Source organism: Danio aesculapii, chromosome 7, assembly GCF_903798145.1.
Source record: "Danio aesculapii chromosome 7, fDanAes4.1, whole genome shotgun sequence".
Lineage (NCBI taxonomy): Eukaryota > Metazoa > Chordata > Actinopteri > Cypriniformes > Danionidae > Danio > Danio aesculapii.
The window spans coordinates 38,288,449-38,311,754 of record NC_079441.1 but is presented as its reverse complement, the minus strand read 5'-3'; the positions used below and the strand labels follow the sequence as shown (position 1 = coordinate 38,311,754).

Here is a 23,306-nt window from a genome sequence, read left to right as displayed (position 1 = left end):
CAAAGTGACAGAACACTCAGAGAAAATGTATGAGGTTTATTTGTGACAAATACATTATCCGCTGCAGTCATTTGGCCGATTGGTTTACATGTGTTGGCTGTGTTAGCTACAGTACAGAATAGCATTCACTTATATGGAGACAATTCATAAGAGGTAAAAAAAAATTAACAAAATGAGAAAATATGAATTTTCTGAATAAAATGCTGATTAGACTAAGAATAAAAAACATGTATACATTTTAAAATGTACTTTCTATGCTATGTGCTTTTCATTGGGATGAGAGACCCCTAAAACCCTCTTTCAGACTTCTATATTTAATACTGATTAGGGTTGTTCCTCCATCTATACTAAACAGACAATCAGTGAATCCTGACAATGCAAACGCAAGAGTAAAATACCTTTTGCTTTCACAAAAATATCAGCTTTGTGTTTAATTATTTGAAGCTATTGTCCAGTTCTGTTCCTCGAGAGCCACCTTCAAGCAGGGTTAACTCTAGCCCTAACTAAACATATCTGAAGCAGTTAATCAAGCTCTTCAGGACAACAATATCCAGGCAGATGTGTTGGACATGAGTCTGCAAGACAGATGCTCTCCCAGGAGCAGGACTGGACATTGCTGAATTCAATTTGACATGAATCTGAAGTTTCATCACACATCATATTTACAGCCTTTTTCTTCATCCTTAAAGTCATTTGAAGGGATTATATAGCATTGACACCTGAATATTAAAACAGTTTTTACATTTAGGGGGGTTAAAAAAAGATGTTCAGTGCAAAAACTGAAGGACAATGATCAGATCAGAATCCCGTCTTCAGACATCTCTGTAATTAACAGACAGCTAAAGAGAAAGAGAAAAACATATATAAACTTTATTTAGGGCTGTTGTTTTACATCAACCTCAACAATATACACAGACACCAAACAGTTCTCTCAATCAGTCATAATCCCATCAATTTGTATGAGAAAGATTTAAATTGGATGAGAATTACATCCTGCAGGTAAACCTCAAGTACGCATTAAATTAGCTTCTGTTAAATAAACATGTGTTTTTGCACAATTAATCACTATGTTATTTGTGTTATCGGTGTTAAACTGTAAACAATTTTTCATTTAGGCTGCATTTACACTGCATGGTTCAGGTGACCCAATTCCGATTTTTTTCGGAAATATCCAATCGGAAATGGCTCATGTACGTGTAAGCAGGAATCACATGGATTCCGATTTACTCAAATCAAATTCAGGCCTGGTTCATATGTGGAAATTTATTCGATATGAATTGGATCTGTGCCCTCGTGTCTGCAGTGTAAGCAGGTAGATCGGACAACTTGTCAAAAATAATTTTTAAAAATTAAACCCTGCGAACAGATTAAATACAGGAATGGAGAAGAGAGCGCTCTTTTACTATCAGCTGTCAGTCAGCGCCCACTCTTTTTTTCTTGCTCATTGCGCCTTTGCCTTGTGCTGTGTAAATACAGACAATCAGATACAAGTCACTTTTAAAAGATGATTTAAAGAAATCTGATACAGCCACAAAATCAGAATTGAGCACCAAGATCTGCAGTGTAAATGCAGCATTAGAGATTACTAGTAACATTTAGAGATTCTTTTCAAGAAATGACAAGTAACCAAATTAAAGATGGAATTTTAAGGTTTTTGTTTTCATGTAAAAAAACATTCCAGTAATCTGCGCTATAATTACACTTGGATTGTCATTTTACAATGTTTATTTACAATACTATAAAATCCAGGATCCAGCCATTTGAATTAATCAAGCATGATACTCCGTTTAATCTGAATGGAAAAAGAGAGATCAAGTGTAAAGCCAAATTTAGAATTCAGTATGTACTCAAGTTGTATTTTTAATACCAGAAATCTATTTGTGGCTTGTTTTCAATGCAGGTGTTGAAATGCTGATGGCTTTAAGTTATGGTAGTCAGCCTAATCTGCTTTCACAGCAGTACCCACCACCCCCTCTACTGCCAAAACCAGGGCGAGACAATGCCCGCCTGCAGAAACTCCTGAAGAAAAGTGCCAAGAAAAAAGTTGGCTCTTCCTCACAGACACCAATTCCGTTCCGGTCGAGTCTATCACCGGTAAATGAGGCCAGCCCTGACTTGGAGCACAGTGAGCACTCCACCCCACCAAGGACTCCAGAAACTCCTCTCTTCAGCAGGACATATGAATCTCAATATTCCTCCAACAGCTCTTTCTATGGCCACTCCCCCTCTCCATACTTATACCCCACCAGCAGCTCACACTACAGCTCCACGCCCACACTATCTGCACAGATGCACTCTTACCCTGCCCGATCACATGAGCACCAGATAGCACCTCTTTACACATGCTCCTCTATGCTTTTTGATGATGACACTGATGCAGACACAGACCCGTCCTTTGAGATAGCTTTCAGCCAAACCTTTCAGTCCGGCTCAAGAGCAGGGAACATGCGTGGTTCATTTGGCAAGCAACAGTGCTATCAAGCCCCAGTGCAAATGCAAGCTCCCCCTTTAGCTGTAGTTCGACCTCCTGCTCCAAGTTTCACAACAGCCTGTCCACCGGGTTTCCAGCCTTTGATCTCTCAGGTTCCAGTGAGCCAATCCAGTGGGGAAGAATATAGAAACATTGCACCTGCACTCATTACTCAAACACCTCTTACAAACAGCCACATCATGGAAACAGCGGGGTCACACACATCCACAATGGAAAAAAATGCTGCTTTTCCACAAACAAAGATTTATACTGCAAAGACCTCATTTTATGAGACATCAAAACCCCCTATTCAGGATTCTTGGGCTTGTGGTTTTCAAGGAGAATCACTATATAATGCAAAAACCCTAGTGATGGATGTTAAACAGAATTCAGGTATGATGTATCAAGCACAAACAACTTCTAGTCAAATAAGTACACTTGGAAGCCCAGATATAGAGGCAAAACCAGTTTCTGAAACTTCAACAAGTAATCAATCCGTGTTTGCATTAAATTCTACATTATCCTCCACAATGGAGGCAACAACCTCTACGGAAATCCATCAGGGAGCCATACCTCAAAATCACTGGTTTAATCCTCCTGCATCGATTGGTATAAAGGCTCAAAGTGCCACAGCTGGTCATGATAATGAACTGAAAAAAATTGCTGTAGATAAAATCAGGAATTCCATTCCAAATGGTATTGTGTTTGCCACAGGGCACAAACCAGTTATTTCTCATGCTTATTCTGAAGAATGCTTGATGCCAAAGATTTCTAAATGTGAAGTTTCCTTATCAAAGGCTCTTGGTGAAGCTAATAAGTCAAGCTCTAGAGCATGTGAGGTGCTTACATCTACAGTTCCACAGGAGTATCCAGTGACTAAAACTGAAACTTCAGAAACCTGTATAACGACACCAGCCAAGACTGTTCCAACAGATGTAAGTCAGGAGACGTCCATGCCTGCTCCCTCCCGAAGCTACCAAACGGCCAATACTCCACTGTACTGGTCACCAAGACCACCTGCGCGGTTTGTGGCCAACCAAAAGCCACTGCAAAATGATATTAACATCCCAAAACGAAAGTCAACATACTATGGTTTGACCCCTGCTGAATATATTGCTCATGGTGGAATCAAAGTAAATTCACAAGATGGTCCTTCTGTTTCCAAGTCTGAACTACCAGAAGATTTGACAAATGTGGGATATGAGAATTTCATGTCCAAATCTTCAACTAATTTATCTCAAGAGGTGTTTAGCATTGCATCTGATTTCAATGCAGAGAAATCTTCAGGAGATTTGAAAGCTTTACAAACTTCAGTGGCTGCACAGCTCTCACAAATCTCAACAACAGACCAAGCAAATGTACAAGTAGCAGACAAGAATGAAACGCAAACTATCAGTAAGCCCCTTTCAGAAATATTACTTCAGAGTTTGAATGAGCAAGAGACCATTGCTGGAGTAAAACCAAGACCTTTAAATTTTGAAGATGTGATCGACCATGGGCTTCCAAATACACGTATACAAATGGCAGTAAACACCACTGCTGTGGTAGAGGCTCCTACAAAACAAAGTTCTGTGTCTACAGACATCTCCACCCCTCCTTTTACAGTGGAGGGGAAAAAAATGCCAACTTACCCTTTTCCCCTGGTACAGTCAAATATTCTGAACTCAAATACAACCGGATTGTTAACAAAGAACTTCTTGTCTGTTCAAAATATCCCATACCAAATGGCTCAGCTAGAGAATGCACACAGATCTACATATCCAACAGAAAGTTGTAACATTTCTGCAAACCAAGAGCAGAAATCTATGTCATGCCCTTCCAGGTGTTCTTTAGAAACTCACCAGACGTACTCTGCTGTCTGTGACTCTTCTACCACCGTCATTAAAAGTAAAGAACTCTATAATGTTGTAAATAACAGCAATGAAGGTTTCACTGTAAACAAAATCCCAAACTCAACCAATGTCACAGACACTAGAATGCCATCTGCAGACACCAGAAGTTACACTAAAGTTCCTCCTGATATTAAACCTGCAAGAAAGCCAGAGGAAACTATATCTGCGCACTCAAGTTTAGGACCATCTATCTTTTCAGCCCCGTCAAAGACAGAAATATCCAGACCTGGGGCCTTATGTCAGTCTACTCCAGGCAATCATGTAGTTGTCCCCAAATCAGACAAATTTAATCCTCCAAGTCCACCTAAAACAGACATGTTTAAAACGTTATGTCCCTCTAAGCCAGAGTCATCTCAAATTGCTAATCAATCTAAATCAGGTGCATTTAATCCTGTTGTTCACACCAATCCAGAAGCAAATAAAAACAATGTTCTGTTAAACCCACATTCAACACATCCCTTACTGAAATCCACTGCTAAAATCAACCAAAGCATGATGGAAACCAAAGGTCAACATGATGTCAGTGTGAAACATATTCCAGGTGCTACAAACAAAACAAACACGTTATCTAATATTCCACCAGATGTACAGATATCTGTACCTAACACTGAAACACCAGTTTCCTGCTTGGCAATGGAGAAAAAACAAAGCAATGAAGACTTAAAACCCCTCAGTGGTGCAACAAAAGAGCCAACTACAGGTCTGTTGTCAGTTTTTAAGAACGGCAAAAAAATAAATAATGATTATAAAGCTGCAGCTGATGTTACATTAGAATCTAAATCAGGCAATTCAACAGTACTACAAAGAAGTTTAAAAGCATCAAATGATGTATCCCAAGACACCAAATGTAATACGGAGAGTGTCCAGACCAAATCTTTAAAATCTGAAACTCAGAAGCCTTTACCAAGTTCAAATGTCAAGTCTTTCCAAAAGGCTGCAAGTGCAGAAAACAGTCTTGCAGCCATGCTTCTCAAAGCTGCCAAATCTCTGCCACGCTCTTCATCTGAGGACAGCTCTGCTAAAGCTCAGACAGAAGCCAAAGCATCTAATATGGAGGTAAAGACACCACACAAAGCATCCCAGGATAGTAAAGTTGATCACAGTGCTGATGTCAAAGTTTCAAAGTCTGATACCTCAAAACCTCACAAGTCTTCAAAAGAATTATCAAGCACTGAAAAACAAAATGAGGTTGTAGCCACTGAACACAAGAAAGAGACTCCTACTGAGCCAATCCCAGATGATCAGAAGCAGCTAAATGAACCTAAAGCAGCTCAGAAACCCAAAGGCCTGAAGGCCAAACTCAGTGGCTGGTCAAGGCTGAAAAAGCACATGGTGGTTGAACCTGATGTCCCAGATTTTCCAGATTTTGAAGTGGACAAAAATGCTCAGAAAGATGATATAAAGATGAGTGCAAAAGACAAGTCCGTAGGGGCCAAAGAAGAGTCGACGGGTGGACATGATGTGGTAAAGAAAGATGAGCCCAGGGCAACAAAAATGTGGGATGCTGTACTTTTTCATATGTTCGCCACAAAAGAGAACATTATGAAGCAGATACATGGTAACAAAACGGATGAGGAGCGGAAAAACATGGAGAAGGATAGCCAGTTAGTACCATCATTTGTCAGCCGCTTGCCCATCCTTCTCTACAGCCCACGCTTTGATGCCCGGAAGCTGAAGGAGGCAGCTGCCAAACCTCTCAATAAAATAGCTACAGCCTTCGAACGAGGGCTGCTGAATCGCAAACAAAAAGGTGAAGAGCCAAAAGACTTCAACAGAAAGGCCAGAGGATTTGGTTCATCTACAGGAAAAACGGAAGACGTTTGATTGCATTTTGAATATACAGTGTTGAGTTGATTTAGAGATTATTCAAAAACAACCAGAGACTCGCCGCACATTTAAAACAATAATCCAGGCGAGGGGTGTTGACCAAAAAGATACTTAAAAAGAAAAAAGTCTGCACATTCCACCAAAATTTTTGCAATTCAGTATTTTGATCGACGTTGGCTCAATGGTTAGCACTGTTGTCTCACAAGAAGTTCACTGGTTTGAGTACAGGTTGGGCCAGTTGGCATTTCTGTGTGGAGTTTGCATGTTCTTCTCGTGTATATGTGGGTTTCTGCTGGGTGCTCTGGTTTCCCCCACAGTTTAAAAACATACGGTACAGTGGTCCCTCTTTTATTGCGGGAGTTACATTCTAAAAATAACCCACAATAGGCAAAATCTGAAGTAGTATATATATATCAGTCATATATATATATATATATATATATATATATATATATATATATATTTTTTTTTTTTACAATTATTATAGATGTTTTAAAGGCTGTAAAACCCCTCACTACACACTTTATATTCTTTTCTCAGACAGGCATTAACATTTTCACACATTTCTCTCGTTTAAACACTCTCAAAGATCAAACGTTCGTTTAAAAAAGTAAGTCCAGTATTATAGAATGAAACCAAAGATCAAAACCTGTTGTCAGGCGCAAACATTCATCGATGTCAGCAAAAGGTTCATAAAGCTTTTAAGCTATTGTGTGGATAATGTTGGCATTCAGTGTAATGTTCTTTTTCCTGCAGTCACTGATCCACAAAGTGGAAGCAGACTCCATCCTTAATAGGGTTGTACAGTTGGAAGTAACACACACTGTACATACACATTCGCATGCTATTTAAAATGAAATGGCACTCACGAATATGAACAGTGTCCCGAGACGAAGCTGGGCACCACAGACAGAAACCTACCCCGTGGAAACCTATGTTTGCATGGCGTTGCTTGGCATTGTGTGGGTGAGGCGCATACGATGTGCGATCCTCTTTTTGATAGTCTTGCTGCGGATAGTTACAACCCTTTTTGTGTCCTTGTTGAAACTCCCACAGCTAGCTATCAAACACTTATGTTAATTTTGCACGCTGAACGCATTCTGCACTGTACATGATACACAGTGGAGATTGATTGAAAATGTACTACAGTCAATCAGGACGCAGAACACAATGCGCCGTTAAAAAAAGAAAAGCATGTAAAATTGCACACAAAAAAAGTGACCGTGAAAGGTGAAGTGCATTATAGCGAGGGAGCACTGTTTAGGTGAATTGAATTAAAATTGGCCATAGTGTATGAGTGAATGTCAGTTTCCTTTATTTTTGTCATTCAAAACATCACAATAAATTGTAATGCAGAACGAAATTACATTGCATCAGACTCAACAAGAACATAAAAACATTGAACACTATAAAACCTACCATAATAAATAAGCTTTTAAAATTTCATAAATATATAAAAAAGATAGTTATATAAAATATAACCCAATAATAAAAATAATAATAAACTCACAAAAGAGAATAAATTACTCAAACAACTACTGCACAGTTTGTTATAATAGTAATAATAATAAAATTGTGCACCAATTTAACTATTTATTGATTTATTATTACATACTAGCTATTTAATAGCATTTAAGATACGGTCTTATTCAAAAGTCTTATAATGACAGGATAAAAACTATCACAAAACTGCACTGATTTGCTCCTCAGGCTTCTGTAACGCCTGTTTGATGGCATAAGCGTGAGCAAACTATGGCCAGGGTGAGTTGGATCCCTTAGAATGCTATTTGCCCAATACAGACAACGTTGTTGATACAATTCCTCAATAGATGTCATTTTGACACCAACGGACCTTTCAGCTGACTTTATTATCTCCTTAATGGTGTTCTTGTCAGATACACTGCTATTCTCATACTAAAGAGAGATGCCATTAGTGAGAACACTTTCAACAGCTCCTCTGTAAAAAGCTGAGGATTGATGAGCTGAAGTCTGCTCTTTTTCACCTTCTCAGAAAGAGAGTGTATGGGTGTTTCCCAGTACTTGGTTGCAGCTGGAAGGGCATTGGCTGTGTAAAACATATGCTGGAATAGTTGGCGGTTCATTCTGCTGTGGCAACCCTTGATAAATAAGGGACTAATCGATGGAAAATAAATAAACGGATGAATTTTGATCGACTGTTTAAAATCCCCCTAAATTGTTTTGGAACAGTGTTCTTGTTGATCATGCAATCTTTGTAATCAACATGTTAGTTTGTGTCCCAAACATTTGCTTTGTTGCCTTTTTGTTTTTTCAGTAAACTTTTATTGATTTATTTGTGCAATTCAGTATTTTGATCAACTGTATAAAATCTTCCTAAATTGTTTCGGAACAGTATTTGCACTGGTTGATCTTGTGACCTTTCTAATCATGATGTGATTTCCTAAAAATCAAGATGTCTTCTGAAATCCATTTTGCGAGGTGCACAACTGCTCCCTCCAGAGTCGCTGTCTAATAGGGCAGTCAGGCAACAAGTCAGCTGACTAAGCTTTCAGACACAGCCCTAGCATTGCTGTCTTGGCGTCAAAAAAGGTCAACATGTGACCAAAACGTTTGCCTTGTTTCTTTGCTAAACTCTTATGACGTGCAGTTTTTGGTGGATTGTGCAGACTTTTTAAAATATTATATTTGATCATGTAGGGGTCAAAATGTTCTTTTCTAAATGAACTCAACAATAATTCATATAAGCTACACACTGTACTCCGCTCTGAGCAGTGCAGTAAGGGGCTGGTCAGCAGTAATGGAGTCCTAGTGCATTCCTGCATTCAGAGGGCGACTGATGGGTGCAGCTGCTCAGGATGTGGTGAGTGAGGAAGCGAGCAAAGACTGAAAACGTAATGGTGAGAATGATCAAACAAGGACAGTGGCTCAGAGAGCAGTGCGGAAGGATCCTGGGTTTAAGTTTGCTGGTGTCAGCTGATCCGGGAGGTGAGAGCAGACGCGTTTAGAATAGAGAGCTTCAGAATGTGACGTTTTAAGGAGTGTCAAGAGACTTGCTCAGGGTGAGTTATGACAGGGGCTGGTCTTTCATTTTGAAAAGGTCAAAGGGAAAAGTGGAAAAGGTGTGACTTGAACATGTAGCAAAAACATTTAAAACAAAGGCACTTTTTGCAGAACAAGTCTAATTAGTTATGAATTATGGGCAGAACTTCATATTAAAATGACTGAAACAAAACAATTTCAAAGATGAAGGTTGTGAATAATTCTAGCACTGAATCAACTGTGTGTTTTTAATCATCCTCTATTTCTATAAGTTAGTAATGTTAATAATAATTATTAATATTATTATTATTATTATTATTATTATTGGTATTTTAATGTGACATGGATATCATAAAAATATTGGTTACAAATCTACTTCAGTCAGCTAGCTGTGTTCTTCTGATTATTGTCTTATTTTCTACATTATAATAATGTTATTGGTATGAAAAAGACCAATTCAAATTAGCTGCTCTTCTGTCAGCTCTAAATAACTTTTCACAGCACTTTAAAACCTATTTTTCCAAATGTTCCACTGCATTATGGGATCTTGATCTCGGCTTGACAACTTTTGATGTTGCAAAGTCTAAAAATATGAATTTTATATTTTTTATTGATCAATTGATTTATTTTTTATAGCTGTTTGAAACAATAAAGTATATTATCTTGGCTGGTCATGTAATTTAAAGTACAAAATTGAGTAGTGAGCTGCCAGTACCTTTTCTGTTACTATAGGGGTTGTACTAAAGTAGTCAACATTTAAAGTGGATCAAAAAAAAAGTTTTCAATATTGCCCTAAGACAAGAACGGCTGTTGTTCAGTAGTTTTAGGACAACTTTGATGAAAGGTTTTGATCCACTTCCACTACTTTATACATTTTTAAACAGATAAAAACTGTTAAATTCACTTCCTTGAACTGCAGAGTGAATTTTTTTTAATCAGTGGTTGTCGGAGAAGAGATCTAGGTCCTATAATGTAATTCAAAAGGTGTACTTTGTTAATACTTCAACACACTTTTTCAGTTGGGGTTTGATGTTCAGTGGTTGATGACTAATTTCACCTCACTGTTCCGTTTCGGCTTTTTGCTAATTTCTCCCATCATTTGCTCAAAGCATCATGAGGTATAGAAAAATCTCAAAATGTTGATCGTGAATTTCAAAACAGTATGATTCCCCCATAAATGCTAGTATAGATGCATTATTTTTCACTTTTTTTTTTTAAACCTTGTGTGTTGTATGTTTTCATAATGACAAATTTGTAGTGAACATTTGCAAGCGATTTCATAAATTTGTTTAGAGTTAAAAATGGTGAGCATGATTCGACTGACATGTGTGACAGCAGGCATGTAACATTAACAGAATATGGTCAAACATGAGAAAAAGTTGGTACTACTACTGTAAGTACAGCCTCTGTACTTCTGTGATCGCTGTTGCAAAAACCAGCAGATGGCTGTGTTGTTCTCTTTACTCCCTGCACATTCACATAGCTCATCACAACTCTGACACACTAATTAAACGACAGGCAAATCTCAATAGACGCTTCAAATAGAACCAGCATAGATTAAACACTTTTTGTTATGTGTGATAATAGTGAAAATCATTATAAGCAATGAACTCTGTACACCTACAGTATAAATAGTTTTGATATAGCTATGTGTGCTTATTTCTGTACAGTGGATAACCAGCAGTATACTGCCAAGCTTATGTACAGCACATGATCAGATTGTAGTTAGTTTGGTAAAGCATGATTTATGTCTATGTAGTAATGAACATGCTGGATTTATATTTTATTATTTTCCATAAAAGATTTGAATAAAGAAAGGGATTTTCTTACCTGTTCCTCAGTTTGTGTCATTACTAATGAAGACTTTCTCATACTTTCCGTGCCCGCTCTCAACAAATTTGTACCTTTTCCCATCCAATACCTGAAAAGACAAATAAACCTTAATACATGAAAAGCCAAGTCAAGATGATGGAAGTGTTACTTAATCACTACAGATCACTACAATCACTACAGATACACAAGAATAAGCCTACACTCTCAGAAATAAAGGTACAAAATCTGTCACACTGGGGCGGTACCTTTTCAAAAGGTTTGCTTTTGTTCAGGTCCTTACAGGTACATGCTAATACCTAAAAAGCACAAACGAGTATCTCACAGTATCATAAAGGTACAAAAGTGACCCTAATGGTACTTATCTTCACTTGTACAGTACTAAAGTATACTCATTGAAAAAATAGACTTTTTTTGACAGACTTTGTACCTTTAGTTTTGAGAATGTATATTTCTGGTGAATAGAAAATCTGTAATGATGAACTGATGCTGTTTATTAGTTGTTGTTTTTTAACACAAGTACATCTTCACATGTAGGCATCTTAAAATTAAGAACTTTGAAACCAGAGATTTTGCAGTGAGGACAGAAGAACCATCTTGGGTTAGTTGTTTAAAAAAACTTTTTTTTTGTCTTGTCGTGAAGAACATTTTACATATCTTTGGGCTTTTGAGCCAATAACAAATCTTTAATTTTAAGGGTGTATGTTTCTGTAGGTTTAATCTTGCATATGCTGGTTCAGTAGATTTTGAGCCATGGCTGGTCAATGCTGGTTGTTTCAGGATCAGATACTGGTCTTAATCTGGTCCTGAGCAGGAAAAGAACCAGTTTATACCCGCAGCCGTAGTTTAAATCCTACCTAACCAGCATATGCTGTTTTTCTCATCATGGTGCACTCTTAAGTGATGTTTTTTTTACAATTGTACCTAGACTAACTGTTCCTCACACTAGGTAAACGTAAAGATGTGCTTCTGAAATGTTTCCTGCATGGCATTGCTCCTTTATTTTATTCATTGCTATTTTTATGTCTTTCATGTTAAGTGTAGTTTGGTACAGTAATGTGATAGAATACATACCTTTGCACAAGGTTTGTCCTGTGGTGAAGTCTCATTAAGGTTCTCCCACATGGACTTTATGTTACGCACTTCACCAGCCTTGACCTCCTGACACTGTCAAATACAAAGGAATATAAAAAATGGCTAAAATATTATATTTATTTATCACAAATAAACTGCAGAAAGTAACAGTTTATATTTGGATTGTGGGCTTAACCACTAGATGGCGTCATTGGACCTTAGGCTTGTTTTATGAATATTTCCATTAGGGCAGCATGAACTTTAACCTTACAACTGATTTCTATTATCTTCTATAAATTCTATCCAGAAATTACACAAACATGACTACAGACCAAGAAGAAATTAGAAAATTCTGAAATTGCTAGTGTCTTCCAAAAATCTTTCACAATAGCTTCATGCTAACGGAGAACTTTCACCCAGTGGAGCACACTGACATTTTGAAAGAGTGAAAATTAATAGCACCCAATTCCAGCTACGCACATTTAAAGTAAGCACAAAGAAGAAGAAAGGCAAGAATTGTTTACCTTATCGAAAAGGTTGTGAACAACTAAAGACGGTGAAAAAGAAGATGATACAATAGATACAAAAGGAAATTAGCCAGGAGCAGGATTCAGAAAAGGAGCTATGAGATTAACATTCAGAGACACATTTATCTCAGATAAACTTACTGCCGCTTTGGAGCCCTTGTCGTTGGTATCAGGACTTCCCTTCACCCATTGGTTAATTAGATCTGCCACACCCACCTTCATCCCCTCTGTATCCTGAAGCAGAGCAACTAGTTATCATTTATTCATTCATTTAGGCTAATCATTCACTTTTAAGAGTCAAAGTTGTTTGAGTTAAGAGTTAAACTGTCTAATTCAGCCAATGTCAAAGAAGAGATCTAGGTCCTATAATGCAAGTTAAAAGGTGTAATTTGGTAATATTTCAACACTTTTTAAGTTTGGTTTTGATGTTTAATGGTTGATGAGTAAGAAGAATAATTTCACTTCACTGTTCTGTTTTGGCTTCTTAAAAGTTACTCCCATCATTTGCGCAGAGTATCATGGGACATAGGAAAAAATGTGGATTGTTCAAATCTCAAAATGTTGATCATGAATTGCAAAACAGTATGATTCCCCCATAAATGCTAGTATAGATTCATTTTTTAGACCACTTTAATAAAAAAAAGACACTTTATAGTGCATTTAAACACTGTAAGATTTTAGCAGTCTGGTCTGTAATTGCAGGGACACATAAGAGGCAATGAAGTGCATGTACTGAGAAATCTAAATTCCCTTGATCTAATGACATGCAAGATGCCTTTGTAATAAAAAGAAAATCCTGTAAGTTTCAGAACTCTGAACTTTCTCACTGGTTGTAAAGTTGCTTATATTAAAACCAATCTGCCAAAACAGATTGTAGAATGTGCCATTTTATTACATTGCCTAATAGTGTGATAAAATGGCCCCTACAGAAGCAGATCAACACCACTTGTTGGTCTGTTTAGCTCTGCCAACAGATTTGTACATGCACAAGGAAAACAACAAGAGGCATATGCAATAAAGATGCCTTACTTCTGATACCAACGTGTGGATGAGCCTTATTGTTAAGATAAACATATCCAGATCAGTAAGAACTTCATACTTTGTTCACATTTTACCACAGATTTGTTTACAAATAAGGCATAATACTGCTATATTGGATTTAAAAATATTTGCAATACCAGACAAGGTAATTGTGGCCATCTGATAAAATGTTACTCACACTTGTGTTGTGTAATGCTACTGACTACTTATAGGTTTTTACCCACTGTAAAGCCAGTGGGCGTTCACTTCTAGTTTGAGTTTACAGTGCGTTTTGGCAGGGGAACAGATTTGTATTTTTGATCTAACATAATGAAGGAACCTCAGAGAACAGTACAAAAATAATAATAACAAAAATATTTATAACCAGACAATGAAATTCAATGGGGTCCAACAAAATCACATTTATTGCGGGAAAAACGTATGTGCCATAGAAAAAAATCAAGATATATGTATGCATGTATGCACCTTAGAGGACATGGCCTTCGCTGAATTCTGATTCCAGGCTTCTCCCCCCTCAAAAAGGGTCTTTCGAGCAGAAACAGGCTCAGGTGGTGTTGGGACGTCCATTACCTTGACTACATTCCCCTCTTTACTGCACTCCTGCACACACAATCACAGACCATGACTGGAAATATTATGATATCTTAATCACAGCAGGATATCAAGCACCTGTTTATCTGTTAGCAACAAAAGCACAATAACACCTGGATCTACAACACTTCCTGACAGTTAGCTGGCAGGAAAAAAAAGAGGACCGGCTCAGTATTGAAATGTTCAAGCGATTCAGCATGACTAAGAGAAGCAGTGCCTGGGCATGCAGACAATGAGATCATCGTGGTAAACTTCATAGCAGGTGTTTGTAAGCACTGGGCGTGGTAAGAAGATCTCCATGTGCAAAGAAGTTCACTAAAAAGCAGAAGCATGTCATCATGCAGATGCTCTTACAGGAATGCTTGCAGGATTGACCCTAAACTGGCCTTATTCAAGAGTATGTGAAGGTAATTCACCTCAATGGCGTGGTTGTACTGTTCCAGTCTGCCATCTAACTTGGAAATGATGGTGGGAGGCTGGGTCTTCTTTATGCTGTTCCTGTTTGCACAAACGGATGAAACATTACCTAAAGCACCGCTGTTCTTCCGAGAAACAGATCTCAGAACAAGCATGGGCATGAAGTGGGCTGGGACTCATGAAGTAGTGGAAGAAACACAAACAAAGGCTCTGTCAAGTATATTGTTTACACTTTGTGTCAGGACAAACAATGTGTAAAAGTATTCCGGATTTCTGTGACTGATGCATCTGAATACAAATAGACTAAATAATACATCATCATTTTGTATTTAATGAATAGGAGAAGAAAGAAACGTGTCATGTCACGTCGGTCTGAAAGGTGAACCATGTTTCAAACAGTTGTTCATTCATGAATGATTCATTCATCTGTCGTGTTTAGATCAAAGAGAAAATACTGATGAACCCATGATGTCATGCCACAGCACACAAAAACATCACTCCTGCCTTTGTTTTTCTCACACTTTGTATAGGGGGATTTTTTTTTTGCAGTCCCTCCAGTAAATCACTTGAACTCATTCATCACAGAGTGTGTGTTTTTAAGTCTACTTACTTTTTTTTAATGGAGCGGTTTAAAGACTCAGTCCTCTCAGAAATCTGTAGGTGAACAGTAAAACAATTTATCAGTAAGAAAAATTGGACATACACAGCACAAAACTTGTTTATTGGCTCACGCTCAGGTCAAGATGTAGGAGAATTTATTTTTTCTACAAGAAGGTAAATTATAGCTTTAGCTGAAATCTTGGTCCTAAGGGATTCACAAACTTTGAGAGTCAAAAACCTAAATTCAGGCGAAAGAAAAACTATTCCGGTGACTCCTGAATGATACTTTCTTGCACAGAATCATCATTTCATTTCAACCAACCTGAATGTATTGCCAGAACCCACAGCTATAAATGAGGTTTTATTAGGTAAGGCAAGTTAGCTTCTTCCTGCTTTGATTGAACTCTTGGAATTTCTAATTTACTTGATCCTAAAGATCTGAGTGATCTATTAGGCTTGTATTTAGTGAGTATATCTGTAATGTATTGAGGTTCTAGGCAATTTAGTGATTTATAGACTTGTAATAATACTTAAAAATCTATTCTGAATGTAACTGGGAGCCAGTGTAGAGACCTGAGGACAGGTGTAATGTGCTCTGATTTTCTGGTTCTGGTCAGAATCTTGGCCGCAACATTCTGGATGAGCTGCAACTGTCTATATTTTATTTTAATACTTTAGGTAGTATTAATTCTATTATAAAATTAACTTAAACATTTTTTAAGGCCAATGGCCCTAAAAACTCTTTTTTTAATACTCTACCGAAGAAGAAAAAAAAAAATGTCACCTACATCTTGAATGATCTGAGAGTAAGCACAGTATATAAACAGCAGGTTTTTAGTGTTGGGTAAACCACCCTGTAATATTTTGAGCAATGTTTCGACAGTACGTAGCAAAAAGTGAAATGCAGTGCAACTTCATTGTGTAACGGATGACGGTTGCAAAAAGTAAAGCTATTCTCTATCAGTTTGAGCTAATACTGAAAGGCAGTTCAGCCCATTGATGTTGTAAGCAGATTCATTTCATAATGTCATTCCTGGGGCCTTTTATTTGGCAGCTCATATTCTTTGTTGATCCTTTAAATCCCTGTAGCCTGTTGTTCTTTCTTTCTTTCACAAAAAGAGTCAAGGCCTTTAAAGTTCAGTTTTGCCCAACAGGATGTGATGCTTTCAGTGCTAAAATAAGTCTTCCTCTCAACCGTTTCCTATGCCTGTTTTTACACAACCACATGTGAAGTTTTTTAACTAATTTTGAGAGGAGCACGTGATATGATTGATCACAGCTGGTCTCATCCATAATCAGTAATAATCCAATCAGATTGATCCAACCCTACTATAAATAGACCAGTTTCACCATACTGCTGTATCTTGGTTTTGGAAGAATCCACCCTTCCACCCAATCTCCTCCTTTTCCTTCTTTACTAAGAGGAGCTCTCGAGACCTACCAGACATCAGAACCCCTTACGTGCTAAAAGACATGGCAGGAGCCCTGGGCTCAATTATCTCCAAGCTCAGGGTTCTCTCACGGGACAACATGCTAAACCTGCTAATAGTGTCAAGCAATATCTAAATATGAACTCTTGAAATGTTGTTTATCATTTGTATGTTAAAAATGTTAATTTGTTAATTATTCTCTCACTATTATATTTGGTGTACTGAGGTAGTCAGAATCATTCAATCTTCAGTAAATGACTAACTTGCAAATCAGGTTTTTCAGAACATCCCAACAGTAATATGCAAGGGAATATGTTCAAAACACAAACAGAACAAATGCAAAGCAAAAGAAATTATAGCCACAGCTACAGTTGAAGTCAGATTTATTAGCCCCCCTGAATTATTAGCCCCTCTGTTTATATTTTGCCCCTATTTCTGTTTAACAGAGAGCAGATTTTTTTCAACTCATTTCTAAACATAATAGTTTTAATAACTCATTTCTAATAACAAATTTACTTTATCTTTGCCATGACGACAGTAAATAATATTTGACTAGATATTTTTCAAGACACTTCTATACAGCTTAAAGTGACATTTAAAAGCTTTACTAGGTTAATTAGGTTAACTAGGCAGGTTGAGATAATTAGGCAAGTTATTGTATAACAATGGTTTGTTCTGTAGACTATCAAAAAAATATAGCTTAAAGGGGCTAATAATCTTGACCTTAATATGTTTTTTTTAATGTAAAACTGCTTTTATTCTAGCCTAAAAAAACAAAACAAATGAGACTTTCTCCAGAAGAAAAAATATTATCAGACATACTGTGAAAATTTCCTTGCTCTGTTAAACATCATTTGGGAAATATTTTTAAAAGAAAATTCTAAAGAGGGGCTAATAATACCGACTTCAACTGTATATCACACAAATGTAAAGCGCACACACAGACACACTGTCATGCACATGCACAGAGTAAGCAACTCACCGAGCTTGAACCTTCTGATTGCCACTCCTCACCCTCAGCCTGAAACCAGCAAGCAGAGACAACACGCGCGCACGCACACACACACACACACACACAATGCACCCCAGCAATGTAAAGCAGATGCTTAATGTTCTGTCATTTCTCCCTCAACCCACACAAGACAAAGATCAGAACCACACAGAGCACATGAAAGACATCAGAGTCACACAAACAGCACATGGAAGATAATCAGACCCAATTACAGAGTGAAAACACCAGCGAGCACAATGCACAAACACATGTTTTGACAATCAAGTCATGTTTTATATCAGGCTGGGGACCTACAGTACAATTATTACTAACCTCTTCTGTCCATAAAATAAAGGAATGATTTGTGTCATTTACATGATGTAAGACTCAAATTATGTAGCAAACAAAAAAGGTACTGCAATAACAGCTGTTTTCAAATTAGCCTTCTAAACACTAAATCCAGAGCTCAACCACATCCCAGACATAGCTCCACCCCAATCTCTTCCCATTGGCTGAAGTGTAACAGACAACATTAAGGAAAAGAATAATACATTCCTCATCTAATTGTCACCCCATAACAAACACCTTTTCCTATTTTACAAGTGAAAAAAACAAAACAATAAATACTTCATTTAGAAACGTATTTCATTCATGTAAATACACTTAAATGCGTTGTCGTAACCCAATGTTGATCGAAATATTGACAAAATCCAATGTTTGGTAAATTTTAATTTCGATTAAAATTAAATTATGCTTTGGGTTACAAGTTACAACACCCAGCATTTTTTTATAGCATAGGTCCCTAAAATGTAGGTTTTTGGGAGTTTTTTTATTTATTTATTAAAGGGCACCTATGATGAAAATCACCTTTTGTAAGCTGTTTGAACAGAACTGTGTGTAGGTATAGTGTGTCCACAGTAATATTGGAGTGATTAAAGACAATAAGTCACTTTTTTTTTAATTTTCTGACGTTAAAAAAGGATCTAAATCCCTCCCATTTTGAGGCCCACTGCAACATGACGTAGGAGTGGGGTTTTCCCACCCACCAAATTGATTGACAGCTGTGTATTAACATTTCTCTGTAGTAATGCGTATAATCGTATCAACAAGACAGGACATGCGCAAAGCAGCTGGAATTAAAAGATCTGTTCAGCTCTCTGTGATCATCAATCATCATCAAACGATGATTGAGTTTTACAAGTTTAAAACGTTTTTAAAACAGTTCATGTTTGTAATGAATTACAGCAATTTTACTGTCTTTACTTCACCACAGCCCTGTGTCAGTACAATTATAAAAGAAGACACTTCAATCCCAGTTTGTGGACGTTAAATTAGGCTTATTTTGTACATTAACATAACTGATATCCATTCAGCAGTGGATAGTAACATGTATCCCGTCACATTTGCTGTGCAAAAACAGTGCAAAGCTAAACGCGCACACTGTGTGTAACCACATTGTGTGTGACTCATCATTGCAGAAAGGCTTGAATGAACTCCACAAGAAATACGTCAAATAATCACTGGTAAAGTTCTTACTGTAGTATTTCTCACAAAAGTTACGTGAGGTCATGTTTGTCACTGTGCTGTTTATCTGCAAGTGGTGCTCACTGCAGAGCCACTTGGGCAAAGCTGAGATCCAGCAAGGGGAAGCTTGAGCTCCAGCTCCTCCTTCCTTGCACTTCTTCTACGAGTGATGTCACTGGGGGTTGGAGTTAGGGGTGGGGTGGGTGTACGCATTAAAACAGCTTAAATGAGGAGGAGCGAGAGCTCAAGCTCGCCCTTGCTGGAGCTTAAATGGCTCTGCAACGAGCAGTGTCTCTTTACCTGACGAAGCCAAGGTAGAGACTGAGGCACACTAACAGGCACCTGAGAACGGTGGGTGGGGAGAACTAGCATTAAAGGCACAGGCAACAAAAACAGCTACAGTGTGTTTAAAGCAGAAAATTCCAATATCCTGCAAGGTATTATAAATAATCTAATGGGTGTTTTGAGCTGAAACTTTACAGACTCATACTGGAGACACAAAAGACTTATCTTAAATTTTGAAAAGGAGGGTAAAATAGGTGCCCTTTAAGATATGCGTGTGCACAAGCATACACAGACAAGATCATGCAAAGTTTACCCTTCTTGACTAGAAGCTTATAGCAATCCCGAACAAAGCCCCTTTCTTACAGTAGATAGCAAGTTCACATGGTGGCAATATTTGCAATGCCATAAGGCATCCATTTCATAGGAAACACAACAAGCTCAGAAAAATGCTGTCCAAACACACATTTCAAAAACACAATCTAAACAGTCAAATATGCTTAAATAAAATTTAAAAATATATTTTTGGTTGGTCTAGGTAATGCACATGTCCGATCCCAAACAAAGACACACACACGCCGACAGATTTTTAACCACAGGCTTTTTCTAGAAACTCAAACTTAGCCGTATGGTTTACTGAAGCATTTGTTATCCATAGTAATATGAGTTGAAAGTATTGTATATCCATAGTCTTTGCCCGGAAGACTTAAAGTAACAAGTTTAGATGCATTTAAACTTTAATCTCTGCAGGACACCCAGACTAACACTGAATTAAACAAAAACATGGATTGACACTCTGTAAAGCGCTAATCACTCCAGATACATTCAATTGCTTTTCAGCTCAAAACAGAGTCACATAACGATGATGCCTGGTCAGCATTAATTAAAAAAAAGATTCATAGCTTTAATGTTACACCTTTTAATGCTGATTTTAATACTGTTCAACAAGCACATGTGGACATATCTGTAATGGATGTTCAATAATAATAATAATAATAATAATAATAATAATAATGTGATTTTGAGGTGTGAGGTGTTTGCGGTGATGATGTCATACCATGTAGGAGGGGCTTCTGGGACTGAGAGGACTGAAGGGCTCCTCTGGATCTCCGCTGGATATGCTCAACCTCTTCAGCTTCTCCATCACATCCCTCCTCTTCCTCTCTCTCTCCTCTTCTCTCATCCTCTGCACCTCCTCGTGAGTCTGATCTCCTGTTGTTTCACTCTGCTGCTGATTCTTCTCACTGCTCTTCACAAACACTTCCTCAGACACACTAAAGGTGACAAAAATGAGAAAAGGGGGACGTTTCATGAAAAATTATTCAATCGGAGTTGTGTTTTTACCTTTCTAGACTGCCGAGAGCTGCTGAATCGACTGTAGAGTCCATGTTGCTCTGTATCGTCGATTCTCTGAGTAAGATTAAACAGGGTGAACTGAAGAAAGACATTTGTTCCTCAGGAAGTTGCGAAACACACCTGATTTCTCATGTCATTTCTCAACACAGAGGCAATGTGTGCATCTATTGCTACTCAATCGTTGGCACATTCTTCTTAAACTGTTTCCCTGCTGTGCCGTTTCTCTATACAGTGTGTGTGATGTTTGTTCATCAGACTAAATCTCATCATCAACTTGAAGTTGTAATTTAATGTAAGGATGTTACGAGAATTCAAGTTGTCAAAATGGGCGGCACAGTGAGTCCCACCTGAGCCAGTTGGCATTTCTATGTGGAGTTTGCATGTTCTCTCAGTGTTCGTGTCGGTTTCCTTCGGGTGCTCCCGTTTCCCCCACAGTCCAAAGACATACGTTATAGGGGAATTGAATAAACTAAATTGGCCAAAGTTTATGAGTGTGTGTGTGTGTGTGTTTGCGTGTGTGTGTGTGTGTTTGTGTGCGTGTGTGTGAGTGTGTAAATGAGTGTGTATGGGTGTTTCACAGTACTGGGTTGTGGCTGAAAGGGCATCCGCTGAGTAAAACATATGCTGGAATAGTTGGCAGTTCATTCCGCTGTGGTAACCTCTGAAATAGAGACTAAGCTGAAGGTAAATTAATTAATGAAGTTGTCAAGGCACAGAAATAAAAAAAGAAGTATTGAATGCAAATTCAGATGAACACCTTGGTTATAATACTGTTTAATTTCATTTGCTGTAAAAACATCAGATTCAGCAGCTAGGTTCTAAGAGACCCCCCAAAAATGATATATATTCCTCATTTACTCACACACAGCTTCAAATGTTCAAAATATTTAAAATATATAAAATAGTTTCTTTTTTTATTTGAACACAAAACCAGATATTCAGAATAATGTGGAAAACCAGCAGCCATTGACATCTATAGTAGGAACAAAAATACCGTAGAATTCAACGGCTGCTGCTTTCCAACGTTCTTCAAATCCACTTTGTTTGTGTTCAACTGAAGACAGAAACTGAAACACATTGGAAGCAAGTGGAGGATGAGTAAATGATGACACAATTATCATTTTTGGGTGAATTATCTCTTTAAATGAATTCTTAATAAGTTAATTAGCCATTGTTAGCTTCAGGCTTGTAAACGCAGCTACAATGTTAAGAATGGTGGCAGTCAGCCCCTCAGGCTTTTTTTATTCAAATTGCATCATGTTTTTATGTAAGAATTATATATTTATTAGCAAGACAAGTTGAAGCATTTAATATAACCAGTACCAGATATCCAATTTTAATAAGAAGGTTCAGCTTGATCTCACGACGGAACGTAACTATTTTACTTTTTGTCAGTTTAGTGGCTAATGGGGTATATGCACACAGACTTTAATTTCAGTCAGCCAGTCCCAGGGCTTCGGGTGAATTGTCATCCCATACAAAATCACAGTGTTTAAGATCTGATTTCTTTTTTAAAAAACAGTGATCTTCACTGCCTGACTGAAATACGATATAAAGTTGGTCTCAGACCAAACAAGAAGCACTGCGTTAAATTTTATTTTTACCCCGGCATGTCTTTAAAATATTGACATTTATTTTACCCCAGTATTTTCTATGGAGTTTTTGCGCTAGCCTGCTGCTAATTACGGCTCCTGCATTTCAATGGTATTTCGTCACTTTTTATGCTTTAACAACCAAATGGATGCTTCAGTCTATTTAACTGAGTATATTTAAATTACATTACAACATCAATGCTGTAAAAGGAGCCTTATGAAATTGAAAATAGTCAAATTAAGCTTTCACTGGAAGTTCATCATTGGCTGAAAACAGCCAATCGTTCAATCGTACAAAAATGTACAATTTAAAAAGGAGGCGTGGTCATTGGGGGATACGCAAATTGTTCTAAATTGTATAAATGAGATCTTTGCCTGTACCTGTCATGTGTTCTCCTCTCCACTTGTCCATTAGTGCTGTATTGTCTCCCATTCTGCTGTAGGAGAACCGTGGAGGTGTAGGAAATCTTCATCTCTGTCTTCTTTTCTTCCTGTGAGAACAACAGGTTCACAATCATGTATGGTCTGTGAAAGACTTTGATGCATGACTCTGTTGATAAAGAGGTAAATTACTCAAAAATGAACGTTTACTGTTAACTAACCCTCAGACCACCCAAGATGCAGGGTGCATGTCATTCTTCAGAAAAGCATAAGAAATGGTTTAGCTTCTTTTTGAAAATGGCACTTCACAAAAGCATTTGAGGCAAAGAAACTAACGCAGACATGAATTAAATTAATACCAGTGTCTCATGATGATACACAGAGATCTTATCAACAGTACAACACGTGTCCTTCCTCTCCACTGTAAACAAACAGGGTCAGCTCACATTCAAGTTTGTTCTGA

The 23,306-nt window shown here is 37.6% G+C and overlaps 2 protein-coding genes across 4 annotated transcripts in view; one reads left to right on the top strand and one right to left on the bottom strand.

Annotated features, from left to right (window-relative positions):
* LOC130232151 (uncharacterized) overlaps positions 1-6,618 on the top strand; it is a 7,615-nt gene extending 997 nt beyond the window's left edge. The window contains exon 3 of the mRNA XM_056461880.1: positions 1,901-6,618. Coding sequence (XP_056317855.1) covers positions 1,909-6,186 — 4,278 coding nt within the window. The 5' untranslated portion in view covers positions 1,901-1,908 and the 3' untranslated portion in view covers positions 6,187-6,618. The remainder of the gene's footprint in view (positions 1-1,900) is intronic.
* Positions 22-23,306, bottom strand: part of lsp1b (lymphocyte specific protein 1 b) — a 29,465-nt gene continuing 6,180 nt past the window's right edge. Inside the window, exons 4-14 of one of the 3 annotated variants that reach the window (XM_056461881.1) lie at positions 22,844-22,953; positions 20,859-20,924; positions 20,572-20,788; positions 17,700-17,738; positions 15,298-15,341; positions 14,687-14,768; positions 14,145-14,279; positions 12,780-12,872; positions 12,112-12,204; positions 11,038-11,128; positions 22-839 (exon numbers count right to left, since the gene is read on the bottom strand). In XM_056461881.1, the coding sequence (XP_056317856.1) occupies positions 11,045-11,128; positions 12,112-12,204; positions 12,780-12,872; positions 14,145-14,279; positions 14,687-14,768; positions 15,298-15,341; positions 17,700-17,738; positions 20,572-20,788; positions 20,859-20,924; positions 22,844-22,953 (963 nt within the window). In that variant the 3' untranslated portion in view covers positions 22-839; positions 11,038-11,044. The remainder of the gene's footprint in view (positions 840-11,037; positions 11,129-12,111; positions 12,205-12,779; positions 12,873-14,144; positions 14,280-14,686; positions 14,769-15,297; positions 15,342-17,699; positions 17,739-20,571; positions 20,789-20,858; positions 20,925-22,843; positions 22,954-23,306) is intronic. The other 2 variants (XM_056461882.1, XM_056461883.1) reach the window with 2 other exon arrangements.